This window comes from Lissotriton helveticus, chromosome 11, assembly GCF_964261635.1.
Source record: "Lissotriton helveticus chromosome 11, aLisHel1.1, whole genome shotgun sequence".
Taxonomy (NCBI): Eukaryota; Metazoa; Chordata; class Amphibia; order Caudata; family Salamandridae; genus Lissotriton; species Lissotriton helveticus.
This window is the reverse complement of record NC_136072.1, coordinates 831,249,403-831,271,991: the sequence shown is the minus strand read 5'-3', so window position 1 is coordinate 831,271,991 and position 22,589 is coordinate 831,249,403. Positions and strand designations below refer to the sequence as shown.

General features: G+C 49.9%; 1 protein-coding gene across 1 annotated transcript in view; it reads right to left on the bottom strand.

Annotated features, from left to right (window-relative positions):
• Positions 1-22,589, bottom strand: part of SNRNP200 (small nuclear ribonucleoprotein U5 subunit 200) — a 490,380-nt gene that overhangs the window by 143,077 nt on the left and 324,714 nt on the right. The window contains exons 29-31 of the mRNA XM_078667002.1: positions 17,283-17,456; positions 16,943-17,103; positions 16,559-16,786 (exon numbers count right to left, since the gene is read on the bottom strand). Coding sequence (XP_078523128.1) covers positions 16,559-16,786; positions 16,943-17,103; positions 17,283-17,456 — 563 coding nt within the window. The remainder of the gene's footprint in view (positions 1-16,558; positions 16,787-16,942; positions 17,104-17,282; positions 17,457-22,589) is intronic.

Sequence of the window (22,589 nt, the reverse complement as noted above, 5' to 3'; positions counted from 1 at the left end):
ATGCATACACTCCTAAAAGTTCGATCCCCCTGTTGGCAGTTTATTGCTCCGACCACTCTAAGGCCGTCGCGAGCCACCTGTTTGAGAAAAATAGCCATAGTCTTGTCTTGGCCCTTTCCCAGGCGCTAGCACGGCAGGATAAAGTGACATCCACCCCCTCCCCCAAAGCTCTCAGGGAAAGTTAGGACTCAGAGTCCCGCACAAAAACATATGTTACGTTACTGTTCGTAGGGGTCCATGTCGCCAGTATCGCCTCCACTAGTGGCCAGAAGCGTTTCGAAGAGTCCCCCATTTGGGGCTGGCCGACGTCGTTCGCCAGGAGCGCTGACTCGCTCTGTCCACATCTGATCTATCGTCAACAGATCTCGGCGAGGCATCCTGGTTGTCTCTCCATCCGCCTGGCCAGAAGACCGCGACGACTCTCTGTCAAACCAGTCTTGAACTTCTGATGGTGCTGTAAATAACACAGACTTGCCCCCTGCAATAACCTTGAGTTTGGCAGGGAAGAACATCATGTACTTGATTCCTTTGTCCCGTAACGCCGTCTTCACCCGAGTAAATGAGCGTCTTTCGCGTTGCACCTGGAACGTAAAGTCAAGAAAGAATCGGATTGTAGCGTTTTCATATAGCAGGTCACCCGCCTGCCTGAAGGATAGAGATTCTGTCCCTATAGTTCAGGATTTTAGCTATTATTGTCCTGGGTGGCGCTCCCGGCTTAGGGATTGGAACGCGATGTGCATGTTCAATATTGAAGATGTTAGAGAGGCGCTTAGGTTTCAGGTGGTTGAGGATTAAGTCTTCCAGAAATAGTTTCACGCTAGGCCCCTCCAAATGCTCCGGAACGCCAACTACGCGAATGTTGTTCCTGCGTGCTTTTCCTTCCTGGTCCTCCAGCTCCATTGCCACCTGGCGATGCTGGTGTACCAGTTCGTTTACTCTTTGCTCAAGTTTTTTAGAGGAGGCCTGGAGTTCTCTTATATCGGTCTCATTTGCCTTGGTCTTTTCCGATGCTTTATTGAGGTCAGTGCGTAGGACGTTGACTTCTATAGATATTTTGTCCATTTTCGTCTCCAGGTTGGTACCCAGTGTTTGTATCGCCGTCATGATCGAAGCTAGGGATGGTTCTTTAGCTGCTGCCTTGGTCTCCCGATGCACCACCCGTCTGTTGGGTCCCCAGCGAGACTGCGTATTTGTCAAGTTTATTAATTTGGGTGGTTGCTTTGTTTTTCGGTCTCATGATGGCGGCAAGATCTCCTAATCCGCAACTTCCAAGTGCCGCTCTCCAGCCCACTGACTTGTCACCCAAATGATATCGGTTGGGACGAGGGCCCGCTCCCAGTGACACTCACCCCACTGGTGGCCGCAACGTTCAGTTCCTTGGCCGGTCTCGGGGGCCGCACGGCCTGTTACCAGGCCTGGTGCGTTTTTCAAATTACGCAATGGGGCTGTCCACACCACCCCTGCGTAGTGCACCACTTCCTCACGTGTTTACCTCCTGGCTCTTGCCGGGACCCCGGGCCCAACTCCCCAAGTTCGCCCCCAATCCTGCGGCGAGCTAACATGGCGTCACCACACTCTTTTACGACCATTGTGTGCCCCCAGTATCAGTCAGCAAAAGAGCACATACATCTCGGGGGACTCGCAATACAGGATAGGGTGTAGTCCTTCTGGCTCCAGCACTCAGGTAATCACGGCCTCCTCTCGCACGGGAGTCCCTCCAGCTGTCCTAGTGTGTTACTTGAGCCTCCCTCCTGGCCGATGGATGAGGTCAGTGGCCCACCCTGCCGCGCTCCGCAGCATCTGTCACCTTTCAATTGGAGGAGCCTCCCGGAAGCCGAGGCCCGCGCGGCACAGTCCACGGCCGCCGTGGGCTCCAGACAGACTGTAGGCCGGTTCGTCAGCGGGCGCCTCTGATAGTCTCCCGCGCCGTCACCGCTGCCCTCAGCCTAGATGCGGCCCTGCACCGGGGACGCACGACGTTGTCGGCTCCACCGCTTAGCTCCACGGGCCAGCAAGAGCCCGGACGTTAGTTCCGGCGCTCAATCTCCGACCGCTGAGAGGGCCGCCAAGCCGGGGCCTCGCATGAGTTTCAGGCCCGGCGATGTGGCTCACTTTCACACGGCGGCCGTCGGGTCCCCTCAGTGTGCTGCCTCCACACAGCGACACAACCACGCCTGAGCCCCGGATCAAAGCCAGAGTCGCTGTTTACTACGACTCTGCGACAGGGTAAGGAGTGCAAACCAGTCAATGTTATTCAATGGCAGGTAAGTGAGTTACCGGTTTCCTGGTGAGTACTCGACTAGTGAAATTGTGGTTCTGGGCATAGACTCAGGAGTCCCCCAGGGTCAGGTAGGTACAGTTGGTTCACCCTCAGCGGCGCAGGGGCGGCCAGGTGCAGAGGTAGGTAGGCCAAATGTTATCCAATGGGGTACGGGGGGCCTCCGGTTGCTGGCTGCTGGCTAGCAGGCCACGCGGCTGTGGGAGCTGGGCTCCTGGTCACTTGCTCAGGGCAAAGGGGGAAGCAGGATAGGACAAAGGTGGCACAGCCAGCGGTACTCGGGCGGCTGGGTGCAGGGTGCTTTTGAGCAGTCGGGCGCTCAATGTTATCCAATGGAAAAGGTCAAAAGGGAACAAAGGCTGCGGGCTCGTGGACAGAGACGCTCCAGGGGCGACCAACACGTCGAGAGGTAAGTTGGGATCTTGGAGCACAGGTAGATACCCCACAGGGAGGCACAGGGGGCTGTAGGGCACCGGGTGCAGGGGTGTATTGGGTGTCGGAAAAGCTTACCCTCAGCTGGTTGCGGTTGGGGGGGTGGGCTGGCTCTGAGTCTGCAGGCGTCGTCTGGTTCGTCGAGGAGGGTCTTTGGGTACTGAACTTTGGGTCCCAGTCGCCGGGGGGACGTCCTCGTGGTCTTGGATCACTCGGGCACGGGCGGGCTCGGCGCGTGCAGAGTGGGCTGGTCCAGGGCTTCCTGGCTGGCACCACGGGGGTTGTTGCAGCAGAGCCTCTGCTGATGGGAGTCCCAGTCTTTAAGAGGGTCAAGGCAGGAAGGTCCTCTGGGTGTCCCAAGGTTGCTGTCCGCAGGAGTCGCCGGATTTAGGCAGGAGCAGGTTCCGGGATCGACAGGCCGGTAGGGCTGGGGCCAAATCAGTTATTGTCGTCCTGTTGTTAGAAGCTGCACGGCGGATCTTCTTCTTCCTGATCTTCTTTCTTCTTTTGGTATCGGGATCTGAGGAAGGAAGGTTCAGGGAGCCCCTAAATACTGAATTTAGGGGCGTTACAGGTAGGGCAAGGGCAGGGACCAATAGGTCCCTGTCCTGGGGTGGGTACACCCCCTAGCCTGCTCCTCTCCTGTCGGAGGGGGGCAGGAGCTTAGCTGTGATTAGGCTGGGCTCCCCATCTTCAAGATGGCCGGAGCCCGGGGTCGTGCTTCACCTCGTCTCCCCCACCTGAGGGGTGGGGTTGGCATAGGCTGGCACACCCCCCTTCCTGACGCAGTTTTTCCCGCCAGTCTTCCCGCCAGAGTGGTCGTCAGAACTGATGGAGGCCAGTTGCTGGGTACAGCAAATGGTCTGGAGAAGCTCACGGAGGCGGCATGCCTTTGAAGCTTCCCCCTGCCCATCCTGGGGAAGGAGACCTAGCACCTCGCCCAGTATGTGCATTGTTGCAGGCCCAGCAGAGCGGGGGGCTCTCCACTCAGGGGTCCAGCAACATGTCTGCGGTGTGGCAGCCTCTGCAGCCACTCAGCCCAGACGTGGATTGTATTGAATAGTTTTCTTACCTGTCGGTGTAGTTTTGCAGCTTGAAGATCTTTCTGGAATCACAATGATATGCATTATTCCGCGGTCTTGTGGTTGGGTCCGGATTCGTAGTCTTGTCTTTGTTTTTGGTTTTTTTCGTAGCCCAGGTGGGCGTCGGCGTCACACCTCCTTGGGTGCATTTCCGGTGACGTCGGCATGCTTCCTGCAGAAGCTCCCACTCCTGGGCGCCATCTTCGGGTTCTTTTTTTCAGTGTTTCTTTCGTTTCCGAAGTAATGACAATGTTCTATTTAGGTGATATTTTACCGCTTAGTACTTTTAAAAGTCCTTTTTTATCTTTTTACTAACCACCTCTTCTCTCTCCAGCCTCATCTTTCTGGCGGAGGTGGGTGGGTTCGCTAGTGAATCCAGAAAGATCTTCAAGCTGCAAAACTACACCGACAGGTAAGAAAACTATTCGTTTTGCAGCGTGAATCTTTCTGGATTCACTATGCTGTGCATAAATTTCGTAGCGGTTTCTCATCTCTGTGGCGGCTGGGTGGAAGATGAGCGTTGGTTATTGAATATGTGCTGGAGCACCTTTTGTCCGACTTGTGCTTCCTTGTTCATCTGTATATCCACACAGTAGTGCTTCGTGAACGTGTGCACTGAAGCCCATGTTGCCGCCAGGCATATGTCCTCTATGGGTGTGTTAGCCAGGAAAGCTATTGTAGCACCCTTTTTCCTAGTGGAGTGGGCACGTGTCCCCTCTGCTAGCTCTTGTCCTGCACGTTTGTGGCAGAGTTGAATTGTCTGTGCGATCCATCGTGCAATAGTCTTTTTGGTTACTGCCTTTCCCATGAAACTGTTGGCGAATGACACGAAGAACTGTTTTGTTTTCCTGTGTCCCTTCGTCCTCTCAATGTAGTGCATGACTGCCCTTCTGGCGTCCAGGGTGTGCAGAGCTCGCTCTGCGCTAGTTGTTGGTTTTTGGAAAAAACTCGGTATCTGTATAGACTGGTTCATGTGGAATTTGGATACCACCTTCGGCATGAAGTGTGGGTCAGTCCTCATCACAACCCTATCATTGTGTATTTGTATGTAGGGTTCTTGTAGCGTTAGCGCCTGAAGCTCGCTTACTCTGCGTAAGGACGTTATTGCAACCAGGAAGGCTGTTTTCATAGTTAGCATCTTTAGGGAGGCCTTGTGAAGTGGTTCAAAGGGCTCTTTCATGAGTTCCGTTAGGACTATGTTCAAGTTCCATGCAGGTGGCGGCACCCGCTTGGGAGGTGCGATCCTTTTCGCTCCTTCCAGGAATCTCTTCACCACCTGTGATGTGAAGAAACTCCTGCACGTCTCTCCCCTTGTGTAGGCGACTATCGCTGCCAAGTGAACTCTCAACGAGGATGAGCTAAGGTTCTTCTCCAGCAAGTGTGTCAGGTACTTTAGCACTGTGGAGTCCTTCATTTTAGTGTGAAGTGTTTCTTTTCTGCACCACATTGTGAATCTTTTCCATTTCGCAACGTAGCACTTACGAGTGCTGGGCCTCCGTGCCTCCCGAAGGACCCTCAGGGTGCTTTCTGGTAGTCTCAAGTGTGCGAACACTATGTCCTCAGGAGCCACGCTACTAGGCTCAGGCTCTCTGGCTCTGGGTGTAGCACCTCTCCGTTCTGCATGGAGAGTAGGTCTTTCCTCTTGCCGAATCTGTGGGGTGCACACGGTGTTATCTCCATGATCTGCGAGTACCATGTCTGTCTGGCCCACTGTGGCGCGACCAGTATCAGGGTCATGTTGCTCGCTCTGCACTTGCTCAGCACTCTGTGCATCAGTGGTATCGGGGGAAAGGCGTAAGCAAATGTCCCGGACCAATCTATCCATAGGGCATTCCCCAGTGACCCCTCCTCGGGCTGTCTGGATGCGAAGTTTTGGCATTTTGCATTCCGGCGTGTGGCAAACAGGTCCACTGATGGTGTTCCCCATCTGTCGAACAGCCACCTCGTCTCTTGAGCATTGAGCTCCCACTCGTGGGATGCCGATGTCTGTCTGCTGAGCCAATCTGCCTGTATGTTGTCCTTCCCTGGTAGGTGTATGGCTAGCAGGTCTATCTTGAGAGGGATGGCCCATTTCCATATCTCCTGCGCCAGCGTTGAAAGCGGGGCTGACTGTGTGCCCCCCTGCTTGTTGATGTAGAACATCGCGGTGGTGTTGTCTGTTTGTAGCAACACCTTGTGCTTGTATAGTCTTGTTTGGAAGGCTTTCAGTGCAAGGAAGATTGTCTTCAATTCTAGGTAATTGATGTGCTTTGTCGCATCTGCTGGCGTCCACAGTCCCCTCACCTTGAGCTCCTCCATGTGAGCTCCCCATCTCTTCAGGGATGCGTCTGTGGTGATGGTCACTGTTGGCGTTGGGGGCGTTAGAGGCTTTCCGCTTGTTATGTTCTCCATGGTCCACCATGTCATCTCCTTCTGCACTGCGTGCGTTACAACCACTAGATCCTCCCAACTGCCTGTAGCTTGTGACCATTGCTCCTGTAGCCATTCTTGAATGGGTCTCATGTGGAGACGTACATTCGGTACCAGGTGGATGCATGATGCCATCATCCCCATGATCTTGCTCGCAGTCCTCACTGTCCGAGCTTGTCCCTTCCGGTAGAGGCGAGTTTCCTTCACCAGCGCCCTCGCCCTCTTTGCGCTGGGGAGCACCTTGCCCTGTAGGGTGATCTGTGCTCCCAGGAAGATCTTCACTTGTTCCGGCTCCATTGATGATTTCTTCCAATGGATGGAGAACCCCAGGCTTATGAGCATGCTCGTCACTGTGTGTGCGTGCTGCTTGCATTTCTGGTATGAGTTCGCTTTCACCAGCCAGTCGTCCAGGTAGGGGTATACGTGTATTCCCTGCCTTCGTAGGTGCGCTGCGACTGCTGCGAGGCACTTTGTAAAGACCCTTGGTGCCGATTTCAGCCCGAAGGCTAGTGTCGTGAACTGGTAATGGCTTTCTCCGATGGTGAACCTGAGCATATGCTTGTGCTTTCTGTTCATTGGAATGTGCAGGTAGGCGTCCTTGAGGTCTATTGTGACCATGAAGTCGCCGATCTGCAATTGCGGGAGCACCTCTTGCAGGGAGGTCATTTTGAATTTTTGCTTTCTTATGAATTGGTTCAGGAACCTTAGGTCCAGAATGGGTCTCATTGTCTCGTCTACTTTTGGTACCAGGAAGTACGTTGAGTATATGCCTTTGTTTCTTTCCTTGAAGGGTACCCGTTCTATGGCCTGCTTCCGCAGGAGTTTCTTTGCTTCTTCCTGAAGACACTCTAGCTGCTTGCCTGCTAGTGGTTTTCTTTTTGGTTTTCTGCTTGTTGGCCTCCCCTCCAACTCTATGCAGTATCCGAATTGGATGATGTTGAGGATCCATTTGTCTGATGTGATTTCTCTCCATTCTTGGAGGTAAAATCTTAACCTTCCTCCCACTGGTGTTATGTGGTCGTACATGTGTAGCTTGTCTTGACCCCTCTGTACGTGCTGCCCCCTGGGATCTTTTCTGTGGGTGGGCACACAGAGTTTTTTTGAAGTCACTTAGAGGCGGGCTGCTGTCCCCCTCTTCTATTCTGTCCACGTCCATTTCCTCTCCCTCGAAAGGACTGGCCTCTTTGTTGGTATTGCCAGGACTGCTTCTGCTGAGTCTGCGAGTCTGCCTGGTGCGATTGTTGGAAAGCCTGGTGTGATGTACCTGGCTGGTTTCCACCTCTCCCGCCAGGCCTCTGTGACGGAGTGCCTCTTTTGTTGCCTCTGAACTGCAATGCTCCCATGGACCTTGCTGTTTCGTTATCCTTTTTTAGTTGACTGAGCTTCTCATCAACTGTTGTTCCGAAAAGCGTGTCGCCGTTGAACGGTGTGTTCAGGATGCTGTGTTGCACCTCTGGTTTGAAACCTGAAATCCTGAGCCAGGCGTGTCTTCTTTCAGTGACGCCCATCATCATGAGCCTGCTGGAGGTGTCTGCTCCATCCAGGGCCGTCTTAAGGCAAGAATTTGCCGCATTCTTCCCTTCTTCAACCAGCTTTTCAGCCTTCTGCCTGGCATCCTGGGGCAAGTCCTTCACCAACTGCCCCAGATCCTCCATGATCTGGTACATGTGCCTGTTTATCAGGGCGTTGGAATTAGCCATGTGCCAGTGGGTCGCGGCGTTCCGTTCGATCCTTCTGCCCACCAGATCCATCCTCTTGCTCTCCTTATCCGGTGGTGGTCCAAAAGTAGTGGGTACGTTAGCCCTCTTCCTTGCTGAGGCCGTGATAATGGAGTCTGCAGAGACCGTCCCCTGAATGTAGGGTGGGTCTTTTGAGGAATGTTTGTATTTCTTCTCTGTTCTGGGAGTCACTGCCTTGCATGTTGCGGGCTCCCTGAATGCTTCCTTCCCTTGAGCCAAGACGCTGTCGAGCATTGGCAGGTACTGGCTCCTTGTTTGTGTGGGGAGCAATGTCTCTAGAAGGAAGTCTGCTTTCTGCTTCTCTTCGTCGAGCTTGAGTTTGAATGCCGCTGCGGCAGACCTTATCACCGAGTTGTACGCCCCGATGTCGTCTGGCGGCGAGGGCCTCGAGGGATATGTGTCGACCGCCTCCTCCGGGCTGTCGGTGTCGACATCTAGGTAATCCACCTCCTGTAAGTCAGAGGGGGCCGACTCTGCGTCCGTCCTGCTGTCCTCTTCATCCCCATTGTTGTAACTATCTTAGGGATTCTCGTCCTCTTCCTGGTCGTCGACCACCTCGACTTCCGGCTCTCGTTCCTCGGCGATCTCGTCTTCTTCCTCGACCACCTCCACCACTGGTGGTTTGGTCTTGTGTGGGATCGTGAAGGTTTTCATCTTTGCGTCGAAATCTTTCTTCCGCTGCAAGATGTTTTCCATTTCGGCCTCGAGGCGCCTTCTCTTTTTCTCGATCTCGGCCGCGTGTTACGCGTCGGATGGTTCAGCCGCTCTTTTCGGCGGTTGGCTCGGCGCCGTGCTTTTCGGTGCCGAAGTTTTCGACGTCGATCCGGATTTTGGGTCTCTGGTCGGCGTCGGTAGTTTAGGGTCCTTCTCCCTCGGCGTCGATCAATCCTTTTCGGGGACGATTTTCGACGACTTCTGCTGCTCAGCAGCTCTCGGCGCCGGGGACTCCTTCTCAGAGGATCCGCTGGGCCTGTGGGTACTCGCGGACGCCAGGTGTTTTGTGTAGGAGAGTAGGGTCTGCAATCCTATGATCACCCAGATTTTTGCTTTTTGCTTCACTGGTTTACGACTTTCCCTGGCTGTGGGCCTGCTAATCAGACCCACAGCCTAGCTGTTCTCTCTACTCCAAATTGTACCCAGGTACTGAATTGGCACTGGGCCCTCTCTTGTGTCCCTGTAACCAGGGCAGAGGTGTACCCAGAAGTCTCCCAGGGGCTGCAGCATGTAATATGCCACCCCTGAGTTGACTAACTAAACCAGACACAACTGGCTGCTTGACAGCTGGGGCAAGGTGGTGTAATCACCCTTTGCTTTAGATATAGTATTCCTATATCTAAACCTAAAATGGACACATATATTCCTATCAGTCACTCCTATGGCAGGCCTTAACAATCCTGAAGGCAGAGTGCGTGGAATAATGTGAAATGGTGCTCTGGCATGAGCTGAGCCCGTTTGCAGCTTGCGGAACCAAGTCCTAATAGCTGTTCCATGATAACGCTATACCATATACTCTTAAGTGCATTATGTACCTCGCGGTCATATGCTAACTTTGGTATAACATTATCAAAACATGTCGAGTAAGGTGTCATACGAATTGGAATACTAACCCCTCGCCAATTCTGGCGACGGGGTTAGCATTCCACCCTTCTAGAGGGACACGACATGTTGGTAACCTGTAACCCCGGTTAAAGTCAGACATAGCCTCAGCTCCACAAGATGGATGCTGCCACCGAGACACAAGTCTGCCCTCCTGCTGCTGGGAGTCCTCCCAGCGCGGGAGGCAAGGACAAAGGGTTTCCTGCCAGGGGCAGTGCCAGCACCGTCCCAGACAGGATTTTGTGTATCCTAGGTAGGCAGGGCTTTAGAGGAAGGTGACTGCAAGTGGCACCCCGGTGCTCACGGTGCATATGCCGGCTTGAACCAGTTCCAGGGGCACACCAGCCCCTGAGCTGGAGAAGGCCCGGCATGGGAGAGGGGTGTAACCACCCCCCTTCCTAGTCCCACCCATAGGGCAGGACTTAGTCGCGTGCCAGCCCCCTTTTGCAGGATAAAGGTAGGAGCAGGCCCCCTTCCAAATTAGATCATCTTTGAATCCTGAACCGACTTTCCACGAAAGGAACTCAAGGCTCTTCTCAAGATTTCTCCCTTGTGACTAAGGAGTAGTCACCCTGCAGCAGCAGGCACCATCCAAGCATCGCGGTCTGCTGTAAGTCTCTCCTCCGGATCAAGACTGCCCAGCTCGACGAGAACCGGCTTCCCTGGTACCTCTGACCTCTACCTGCATCTTCAGCCCAGCTGAGACCCGTGGGTGTGACGAGACCTCGAGGGACCGGCCATCTTCAAGACTGCACGACGCTTGCCCAGCACGACTCCCGAGTGACCCTCGACCGAGTGCTTTGGGGTAAGAGAAGCCCCAACCCTGAGCAGCTCCAGCACCGAAGTTCAGCCCCCTTGCATCCACGAGATCTGCGTGGGGCCCTTCTGCTCCTTGCTGCTCACCGCGTTGTCCAGGTCACTTGCCCGTTGGCTAGTGGCCCTCTGACGACAAACTTCGACGACAAACACCGCTGGTCTGGTTGCTCCAGACTGGCCCTTGCTCCCCTCCAACAGAGGAGCACCCCGGACCCTCCTGGTCCACTCCAGACGCCATTTTAAGTCCACCGCGTGGGCTTGCATTTGCCAAGACTTGTTGCCCCAATCCTGGGTCCAGCGACGTCGACAGCAGATATCTTCGTGGGACAGCTCGCACCTCCATCCTGGTCGCCGACAACGCCTCCTGGTCCGAGAGACTGCAGAGCCCAGCAGCGCCCACTCACCTGGTCGAGGTGACTTCGTCCGGTGCCACTCTGGTGCTTACAGGTCTTCCTCTTCCCCGATCCAGGCTTGGATCCCCACGAACTTCTTCACTGGTCGCCTGCCAGCAACTTCTTCCTTCAGGCTCCTGGCTCATCAACTAAGAAACCCGACGACATTTGAACCCTATGCAGCCGCAGCCCCTGGGCTAGGTAAACCGAGTACTCCGGTGCTCCAGCGTAGACCAACTCTCTAAGTGTCTAGATCCACTTTCGTTTTTGACCTACCTAGTCGGGTTCGCCCGAAAACACTAACTTTGCTTTTACTAGCCTCCATAGACTTTTTCCCGCTTACGCGTGAGAGTTCCCACTCTGCACACGACGTCCCTAGGCCTCCTGCTTGTAATCTAAAGTTTCAGTAGTCCAGTCCTAGCGATCCTAAAGCCTATGAGAATAGTTACTTACCTGCTAGTATCTCGCATTCCACTTGTATAGTATATGGTTTTTCGTGCCCCTCTGATATTTGTGTAAATTGTGCGACTTTAAGTATTTCTTTAAGAGTTTTGTTGTGTGCTTAGCTCCCTGTCTCATAAAGAGCCAGGGTGGTCTTGTTATAAATAAATATACTTTATTTTTCATAACAACTTGTGTGGTGTCCTTTCACTTGGTGTTCAAGGGGTAAATGTGATGGTAAAACAGCTGGCTTAACACGCCCTCTAGAGTTTAGCCTAAAGACTGCACGTGTCCATGCTACTAGGATAGCTGGTCTATCAGGTTGACTTACAACCAGACATCAATAAGGGTTGTTTGGACTGATACATAGTGTTCACTAGAATAGTGAGCACTGCATATCAGGCCAACTTCTCACATTTTGGCGTCGGCGCTTTCGGGGTCTTGCCCTCGTTTTTTCGAGACTCAGAGTCTCTCGGGTTCTTGGGGGCCGGAGAGTCTCCTACCTTATCAGAAGTCTTCGTGTAATCGGTTTTTACGACCGTGTAGCTGTCGTCTTCGGCGGCAGCGTTGTCCTCTTCCTCGGAAGACATTCCCAGATCGTAGAGGGACGGAGTCGGGGCCTTCCCCTGCAGGGTGGCGTGCGCTACCCTCTGTCTCTCTCTCACACGAAGGGTCTTCGGGGTGAAGGCGGAGCAGGCGTTGCAGTCCTCGCTTTCGTGATTTACAGGTAGGCAAAGGTTGCATACCGGGTGCTGGTCCTTCTGCGCGTACTTGTTGGGGCAGTTACGGCAGAACTTGAACGGCGTGTTGTCCATCATCGAGCGCTCAGGGCCTCCCTGGTCGCGTGTTCGTCGACGTTCGTCGAAGACCTCGATGAATTCTCCTTCTCCTTTGCTGACTCCTCGTCGATGAAGTCTCCTGGAGTCTTCAGATGCCTTTTCTTTGCAATTTCTGTCTTTTTCTTCTTCTTTCTCCAAAAATGTCTGGAGCCCAAACGGGAACGATCCAGACCCGACCGTGGAAAAAAAGAATCTGAAGATGGCGCCCAGGAGTGGGAGCTTCCGCAGAAAGCATGCCGACGTCACCGGAAATGCACCCAAGGAGGTGTGACGCCGACGCCCACCTGGGCTACGAAAAAAAAACAAAAAAAACAAAGAAAAGACTACGAATACGGACCCAACCACAAGACCGCGGAATAATGCACAGCATTGTGAATCCAGAAAGATTCATGCTGCAAAAGTTAGGTTTTCAGGGGGCATCTCTAAGATGCCCTCTGGTGCATTTTACATTAAATCGCACACTGGCATCAGTGCGGGGTTAATGTGCTGAAAAGTGTGGTACCAAACTTGTCAGACTTTAGTGTAGCCATTATGGTGCTGTGGAGTTCGTAATGACAACCTCCCAGCACCATATACTCTTACTGGGATCACTGCACTTACAGTGCCCAGGAATGGCTCTGGGTACTGTAGGGGCACAGGGCTCACGCACCTGTGCCCACACCTCTGACATATGGCACCCAGCTAGAGGGGTGACTGAAGTATGCCAGGGCAGTGGGTTCTGTGGGCATGGCACAGATGTGTTCCATGTCGACTCTTGGTTTGGTTCTGTACTTAGACACTCAGCCTGCTAAGGCAGTGTGTGGGTGTCAGGGTACAGGGCCCCTGAGGGTGGCACAATAAGTGCTGCAGTCCTCAGGGGTCTTCTCTGGTCACCATGCCCTGGGTACCTAGCGTACCATTTACTAGGGGCTGATAGGTGGCCAGAGATGCCAATTGGGTTTTAGTTTCAACACAGTTTTAGGGAAGGAACACAGGCCCTGGGTACCTGGTTGGCAGGAACCCAGGACACACTCAGTCAAAGCACATCAGCAGTTCAGAAACAAAGTGGGGGTATACCAAGGCAAGAAAGATGGCACTTTCTCACAATGTGGTATGCCATTATGTTGTTATACTGTGCACAGAGTCCAGGGATTTTCCAAAAGCGTACAGGGATCAATGTAAACCCCAAGATGATCTATTAGTGGTAGCGTGGTCGAGAAGTCTTAGGCCTAAGCACAGAGGAGAGTAAGACATTTATTGCATACACATGACCAATAGCGGACAACTCAAAAAGGAGAGCCACACCAATTTTATAAAAAATAAGCTTTGTTTGTATTTTATTTTAAGACTAGGAGCTTCGCAATAAGGTAAGTCCATTTTTAAATAGAAATACTTTTCACTTCAGTCGACGGTGCAATTTCTTAACATTTAAATGTTATCCTATGGTGAAAAACAATAATGTGTATGAAGGTTAGTATCCAACATACAGTTCCAGTCTTCGGGACCAAAAGTCAGCAAGGGGTGGCAAGGGTCAGGTGAGTACCAAAACTTCACCACCAGCGGCACCAGGGGTAGCGGCCAAAAATCGGAGTTTGGCCCAACGTATTTCAATGGAGACTGGGGGGTGCTTGAAGCCGCACTGCTTGCGGGTAGGTAAATCGATTGCAGGGGCCAAGCTTTGGACGTTAGGTCAAGCACGGGGGCACAAAGCACCAAACATCAGGGGCAGCCGGGTGCAGGGTGCAATTTCTGCGTCTGGTGTCCAATGGCTTTTAATGGAGACTGCAGGCGTCGAACCAGAGGTTGCAGGAGGGAGACCAACGACAGCTGAAGTAAGGAAGGATGTAGGGGGGTTCATAGGGGCACCATTGGTTCTGCTCACCAAGGCCCAAGGGCTTCAGGTGCAGGAGGGACTTTCGTTGTGGGATTCTTCCTACCGGAGCCGGTCGTGGTCAGGGGAAGCCTCTGGATTCAGGCTGTAGGCATCACCATGGAGTCCAGGAAGGGTCAGCCAATGCTGGACTTGAGGTCAGGCTCACTGGGGAACATGTTCTGGGTCAGTGGACCACCTGGACATGGGCTGGAGGCATCGGGTGCAAGACTTGTGGATCTGAACGGCACCAGAGTCCTTTGTGTTGATTTCTTAGGGACAGAATCGCTGCTCTCAGGAGCTCTGGTCTTTTTCAAACTTCAAGAAGTATTCCTCACGTTTCTGGAAGTCGTTGGCTGCAGAACAGGTGCCGTCTTCTCGCAGGGTCTTGGAAGCTGGAGGCAGGCCGGTAGGGCTGGGGCCAAGTCAGTAGTCAATTTAAAGCTTTGCTGCACGGTGTATTCTTTGTCTTTCTTCCTAGGTCGCCGGTAACTAGTTTGAAGGTCTGAGGGAGCCCTCCAAATACCAGATTTAGGGGTTGTTTGAAGGGAGTAACAGGTAGGACCAATGGGCACCTCACCTGGGGTGACTACACCCTCTATTATGCCTCTATAGACCTAGCCCTGATTGGAGAGGTCTACCCACCTTCAAGATGGAAGGGACTGAAAGATGTGCTTCACCTCGCCTCCCCGACCTTAGGGGTGGATTGGCAGAGGTGGGCACACCTCCTTTTCTCCTGAGTTTTCCCGCCCAAAGTGGGGATGTAAACTGGAGGCAGCCATCTGCTGCGCTACAAAGGCGGCAGGCCTTTGAAGCTTCCCCTTCGAGCACTGGGCCATCCTGGGGAAGGAGGGGTGACACCTCTGCCCAGGATGAACATTGTTGGCAGGGGACCCTGTGCGCTACAATCAAAACCACATCAAATACCAGGCAAAAAGTGAGGGCTAACCTTGTCACAAGAGGCACTTTCTCACAGAGAACTATAAAATAGCATCCCTTGATGACTGGAAACCAGTGCAGTTTGACAAGCTTATTTGAAATAGCCGATTTCTGTGAGCCCAGAATCAGCCCTGCTGCTAAATTACATAAGAGCTGCAGTATATGTGTATACTACCTAAATATCTCCTACATAGAAAATTACAATAGTCCATACTGGATAAAATCAGTGTGTGTATCAGGTCCATGCTTGAAGAGGAAGGTATGAAAAGAAGACATTTTCTATTAACTCCCAACACGCAAATACCTGAAGAGCAAATTATCTTGATATGATCCCTGAAGGAAAGATTTGCATCCATCCTGTTTACAAGCCTGATGAAATGGTTGTGTTAATGCTCCCAGCTTCTCAGGGCCTGCAGTCTGGAGGCAGTCAGTCTTAGTATCGGACTGGTGTGGATGATGGTATCAAAAGCAGCTGACAGATGTAACAAAAACACGGCCACCACCACCCCCAACACCCCATGCCCTGCCCCCACATCATCCATTAATACCTCTAATGTGCTCTGTGGCTTTCATTATGACATTCTCTGTGGAGAAACCGCTGCAAAAGCCTGACTGTGCCATATGTCATGGCTGGTGAGACTCTAGCTAATTTGGTTAACTGTTTGTTCACAACAGTTTCTGTCAGCTTAGCAAACAACAGATGAAAAGAGATGGGCTGGAAATTAGCCACCACCCTGGGATACAGTGATATATTTTTTAAAATATAGGAGTGACTAAACCTGCTTTCCCCTCTTAGGAACAACACCTGATATAAAAGAGAAATTGCACAAAGCAGTCGGGCAGGGAACGATGGTGGAGCTAACCACCTTTAGTTGGTGTACAGAACATATATCCAGGGAAAGGGGGGGGGGAATGTAGTAGAAAATATTCGAAACCTGTGCCTCCAAAACTCAGAAAAGGGAGGATCAAGCTTGACTGGACAACATAAATTTTAAATGGGAGGTGTCACCAGCAACTTGAAGCAGTTTACTGATTAGATTGCGGGGGGAGGCAAAGACCGCTGGAGAAACACTACGCAAGATGGAAGACAAAATAATATGTTGCCTCCTTGCAAGGATAGAGAGAAAGAAACCCCAACCAACTTTGCAGAACAGGATAGAAAATAAAGTGCTTGAGTACATGCAACAAAGTTAATAAAGTGCAGTTAAATAGTACTGGATATCAGTAAAATAAACCCCTTGTAAAATTTTATTTCAAACTTTGAGGAGCAGTCAGAATATCTGCATTAGAAAAGCCAAAATAAATATGTTCAGAACTAGTTTCGACAGCCATTCCCAGAGACTGCCCCAGCTTAGTGTTCACACACTGTTTTGACCTCCAGCACTGAAAAAGAGGCTTGCATTTTGGATTTTCAATCGGTCAGTTTAAAAAATAAAAAAAAAACTATTTTAATAGATAACAATTGTAAGCTCACCCCAGAACCCAGGATCTAAAACTCAATTTGGTTTTGGACATATTTCTGGGATGAAGTAGTTGTCGGGCTCAAGTTTTTTTGTCGGGCTCAAGTTTAAGAAAACCTGACCTATCAACAAGGACACAATATCCTCATCATTGAAGCAAACTGAATGGTTTGCTCGGTCTTGGATAGTTCCTCTTTAGATATCTCCATCATATAGCAACTATTATTCATTCCATGTCATATTGGCACCTAATTTTCTCATGTGATGCCCATCGTGGACTCCTTACCCCATTTTCGCCTCCAATAAGGTGTGTCTCGTCCACAACAAAAAGGCTAACATTCTGCACATTCTTGCGCTGCTTCCAGCGACGGGAAAGAATGTCCCACTTCTCAGGAGTGCTGATGATAATGTTGCCCTTGCCGAGAAGCTTCAGGTCTGTGCTGGTTTCACCTGTAAGCAGCACCACCTTCTTGTACAGCTGGTCCTGGAACTTCTCAAACCAGTCCATAAACACCTGAGGGGAATCCAATGGCATTAATGAGACAGAAGCTGGTAACTACACATTTAGCAAGCTCAGTCCACATTTTTGCAAGATATGTCTTAAGTTTTCATGCAGCGGAAACACTCTAGCAATCCCACGCACATCCAGGAGTTCCCAATCACCACCTACTTGCTCGGCCAAGGCTTCCATAGGGGTGATGTACACACAGCGTCCCTCTGAGTTCTGCAGCAACATCCTCAGGATGGCAAACTCTGCACAAATGGTCTTCCCACTGCCCGTAGGGGCGCCGATAAAGACATTATCATCACTGTTATACACTGTGTTAAACACTGTAACAGAGAAAAGAGGCTGTGTTATTCAGAAGGTAACAACAATGCCCATAATGTTATATACTGAATATTAAACGGGCATGGGAAAAAACAAGCTCCCGAAATGGTAGACAGAATACCATATCGACAACATGGCAGTGATAGCCAGGAGGAGCATTTCCAAAGGAAGATTCACCCACCTTGGGTCTGTATCGGATTAAAGAAAGGGAACTTGTCCTGGTAAAGACTCTCAAAGGCACTGTTCCTCAAGGCAGACACAGGCAGAGGCTGTAGATCCAGTAACTCTGTAGGTGGTGGATATTTCTCAGGCAGGATGAGATGGCGGAAGGATACAGGCAGCTGAGTCTCACAAGCTGCAGAAGGAAGAAAAATAATTAGGCAATACACATAAATCAGTGTGAAAAGGTAAATGTAAAATAGTCAGTGAGACAACGTCTAGGACTAGGACTACCTGAATGAAATGAGAGTGCAGCAAACAGAACATTACAACTTTTCTATCAGAAAGACGATGTTTAAAGTCAGGTTGGGAGTACATACATAGAAACAAGACCAAGGAGAGCAAGACCCAATTATGTGCTGGAAAACTGCAGCAGAGAGTAGCGCATACAGTTATTTTTACCAGAATAACACTAGTTAAATTAGCTCTGTAGTACGTGCCTGTTATATTTCCCATTTCAACCAGTTCACATTTCTCTTAATATGAAAAACTGCTAAAAAAAATTAACCTAGAAAATCTTTATTTCACCCACAGATTATATATGTCACATGCATGCGGCACCACATGCTTCGGTAATCACCTATTAAGAGGCAAGGAACCTTTCTCAAAATAAGTTTCATGCTGCACAGGGCATAAATCCTTAGTAGAGAGCTACCATATGCACTCCCCACCAGAAAGAGCGCACAAAACTGATGTGGAGGAGGCAGTAGAGTAAATTTCTGAAGACATGGTCTGGTTGTGGAGAGGTCTTGTGCTCCGATGTCTGTTTTTCTTTTCTTAAATGAAATCCTCCTATTGTAGTACCATCTAGTGATAGCTGTCTTCTATGCTGTGCCTGTTACAAATGCTGAAGAGCAGTAGCAAACCACTGTCATGCATCGTTCTAGTCTCACACCATTCTTGTCACGCACCACTGAACTGAACGCATGTGACCACACCCAACTGCATTCAGTGGACACAAAGCAACAGTCCTCCTATTTTCCTTTGACTCTGAAGAAAAAGTTACTTAATGGGTTATGTAAAGCAGTCTGATCCTTGTGTTGCAGTCCTCAATACAGAATGTAGTCAGTAATGGTTGGTAAAAGCCTGGATTAATCTTAAGGTGACTGCAGATTTAAAAAACAGGAGCATTTCTTAAAATGGATACTTTTATTTAAGGAGCTGCAGAACCTCCTGAAAAGTTAGTCCCTAAATCATAACAAGCATTTGCAACGCAATAGGTCTTGCATTAATGAATGTTTGAGCTGTTGGTGTTGCTAATAATAATGCAACACCAAAAGCTCAAACTTTCAGTAATGCAAGACCTATTACATTGTAAATGCTTGTTAAAATTACTTGCTGACTGAAGAAGCTGTAAAATTCAAACACTAGGAATTAAACACACCAAGAACGTGCCAAAAAAGGAAAGTGTTAACTCCAGTCAGTTTTTAATCAGCGGCCGCACGTCATCCAGAGCAAAGCCTGATTTTCCAAAGCCTGATTTTCGACGTACAATTCACATGGTGTTTACAGAAAATGGCCTGGTCCAAATAGTTGTAAAAGTGCAATAAGGATCGGCCCAACTATATCATGAGTTCATAAAAGAACTTCAATTTAAGCGCTCTATTTGTTCCACAACTGAATGCAATGCTGAAGAGAATAGTCTACAATTAAACATACATCTGGGCACGTGTGCACAAATACAAAGAATAGTAGATTGCACTTTGGGATTAAATGATATTAAAGACGTGCTACTACGTTTCATCTAAAGACCAGATGAGACATAATCGCTTAACGGGTTTCACATTATATAATGCAATGTTGCCGAATGATTTCTATTGACTGTCGCAGATTCAGTTCTGTGGGTCTCCTATATACAAGAAGCTCCCCAAGGTGAAACCCAACACCAGGAGCATGGCTAAGGGGCACTTCGGCTTAGGATGCAATGTGCTGCTTGAGCCTCACTCAGCATAGCCTATCTGTGACTACATTATGCGGCCTTGTTGCAAGGGCAAGCGGGCTTTCCATAGGCCTTAGCGGTCAAGACAAGATATCAAACTCTTCCTCTACATGCTACTCTCCCCTAAACCACGCTGTTCACCCTATCTTATTTCACGCGGCCCTTACATGAGCCCTTGTCATACGCTTTCTTGCATCTTTTACTGCAAGCCCGCCTTTGCCTTATATTGAAGGTTCTTCTCCAATACCACAGAATAACCCAAATCTCTCTGCGGGTCCTATCACTCTGGGCTCTAAACTGCCCTTTCAGTTAAAGCGCCTGTAGTTATCGGCGTCAATCTTACTGCCCCCGTTACATCCCATATCCACTCCATGTGTCAGACTGACTATATCAAACTTCCTAGTCGGGGCGACCGCATCCCTGACACTTTCACGTTCATATGTGCTTTTTATGTTGTTATAGATCTGGTTAGTGACCTTACAAACATTGTCATGCACTTTTTTTCAACATACATGTAGTATTAACACATGGATGAATATATTAAGAAAAAACACGTATAAAAGTGCTGTTTCTCTGCCCATCACCGCACCCGCTTCAGGCCCTCGCTGGAGCTCCACCGTCATGCTCGTCTGAAGGGTGCCACTCACTTCACAAAATTGGGTTTTTGCCGCTCACAGAGCCACTTTCACCCGACGTCTCTTGCATAAATGCAGGCATTCCAAAGGCTCTTCAATGCACTCCCAGATGCAGTTATTTTCTCCCTCTCACCTGGATACTTAGATTACTCTAAGTCTAAAAATATCCGGTGTACACCACTGAACTTTGCCTCAACATTTCACCGTTTCGGGTGTGGTGGTTCAGTTGAAGTGCACCTCGCCTACACCTGTCACGAGTTGCTAGGAAGGGGAACCCCGGACCGTGTCACTTCCAACCCCACAACCCCATCTCGACCCTTCTCCACCTCAATACACTGCTCTTCCTCACCAGTGAGTGTAGAATTCCACCAGGATGAGTCTGCGCTGCTTGGTTTCAGACTTTAAGTTGTCATAGGGGAACTTGAGCACGTCAGAAGCTCAGGCGACGCCAAAAACAACAGGGCAAAGGCAGATGGAAGTAGAAGGGCGAAGCGGGCCATGTTGAACGACTTAGCAGGCTAGGAGGGTGCGGGTCCGGTCACTGCAGCTCCCCTGCTTCCTCAGCTCTGGACTCTGCAGAAGAGGGAAAGCAGCGGCCCAAGTTCACCTGAAGTATCAACTCTCACACCCGGACACAGAGTGTGGCAAGAGCAGATTGGCTGCCAGCTAGCTGCGTCACGATAACCTTAACCAATGGAAATACTCAACGATTTCAAGGATGGCTAGAGTGGATCGGGTAGCACCTTAGGAGTGCAGAACATCCCTATCAGCCTATATGTGAAAAGCAGAGCATGCGTTGCACGAAACCATTCGACGACGGAGCTGGCCCACTGTAATCGGTTGGCTGTACACATATCACGGGGCATCGATTTGTTTCAGAAATTAAAAACAATCAGAAATACAAGCCCGCGAGTGGAGCACGCGTCACAGCGAGCGATCGGTTTTCAATTATTGCGCCCGTGTCTGGGCACGGTAATTGAAAACAGATGTGGCCTGTGCGGGTAACTGACACCAATAGGCCGTGGGAGGAGCAAAGGCGGGACATGCACCCGCCTTTGCCCAATTGCGTGCTGTCTTTATTTGAAAGACGCACGCAAAGCCCGTTAGCATGTAAGAAAGAAAAAAAACACACACAAGCGTGTAGTGAGCTTGAGCAGCTTTCTGGAGCCCCTTACTAAAAGTCGAGCAAGTAACGCATGCGTGCTGCTCTAGGCTCGACCTAAAAAGCAGTTTTGACTTCCTGGCATCATTTGTTTTAGCTGGATAGTAACTGAGGACTTACTGAACATCGAACATGTAGGGCACTAATTCCTTTCAGGAAAGATGGTTTTATTAAGAAGGATGGAACAAAAATGGTTTACCTTACCCTGATATGTGAAAACACTGTGTGGAGCAACAAGGAAAGTTTTCTTACAGTATTTATGTACGACTCCTGAGAGCACGTGGCTTATTTCTCTTGGAACCTATTGGATGAAATAATAGCCAAGAGGAAGGCAGCTTTCCAGGACTTGGTGGGGGGCAGATATCTGTGTGAGAGCTTGGAATATTATAAACTTTAGTGTTCACTGGATGAGAAGGTCTCCTATTTGGTGAAAAACTCCAAGGCCCTTTAAGACACACTTGTCCCACATGAGGCCTACTTCCTTAAAACCAGAAGAACAGTACTGCAAGTCATCTGTAAGTGTACCTATGCAGTGAATGTTTCTCCCATTGGATAACAATACCGCATTCCAGGCTCATACCTTAAATCTGACAGCTGTCATTTTCTACTGTTTTACTGTAAAATTTGAGAAGTACTTACCCAATTATGAAGATCTTGGTGTCTAAAATTATATCAAAATATGTTATTTTTCTAAATTGGTCTTGAGTTTCTTCTTGAGTGTGTGTCTCATTTAATGACTCTGTGTGTGCAACAAATGGTTAACACTACCTTCTGAGAAGCCTAAACTGCTCACCCACACTACCACAAAAGAGCATTTGGGATTATTCATTTAAGCCCATTAAGTCAATGTGGGTCGTCTGGACTCTCTACACAGTGTACCCTATTTTAGTACACTACATAAAATGCCAGCTTCCTACAGCAACTCTTAGGGATCCTGTTTGGTACCCATGCCCCAGATACCAGGGGTACCACTTACGAGGGACTTACAGCGGTGCTAAACTGTGTGCCAATTGTGTTGCAATTAGAATATTTTAACTTGTTTTTAGGGAAAGGTCACTGGCACTGGGACATGGTTAGCAGGGTCCCAGTGCACATCAGTTGGAAAACATCAGTACCAGTGGCAAAAAGAGGGGGTGACCATGACAAAAAGGGGCACTTTCTGACAGTGACTAACAAAAAGAGCCTGAAGCTCACTCACAAGCCAAGCCAAGGTAAGGTCATGGCAACAAGGAACACAGTCTTGATAGATAGGAGAGATAAAGAGCAGCTGTGAAGTGGTTCGAAAGGAGTACACATCAGATAAGTAAGGACTAGATTAAGGTTCCATTGGGGCATGACAAAGGGACATGGGTGGAGAAATATGGTGTAACCCTTTCAAAAACCAAATCAAGGGGATTTAAACACTGACGGCTGATTTGGTAACAGTAAGGCCGAATGATAACATCCACAACAGACAAAGGACTACTACAAGGGAAGCTTGTCTCCATATAGGATACTCGGACGACCATCTTGGACTAGTCATCCACTGAGGTG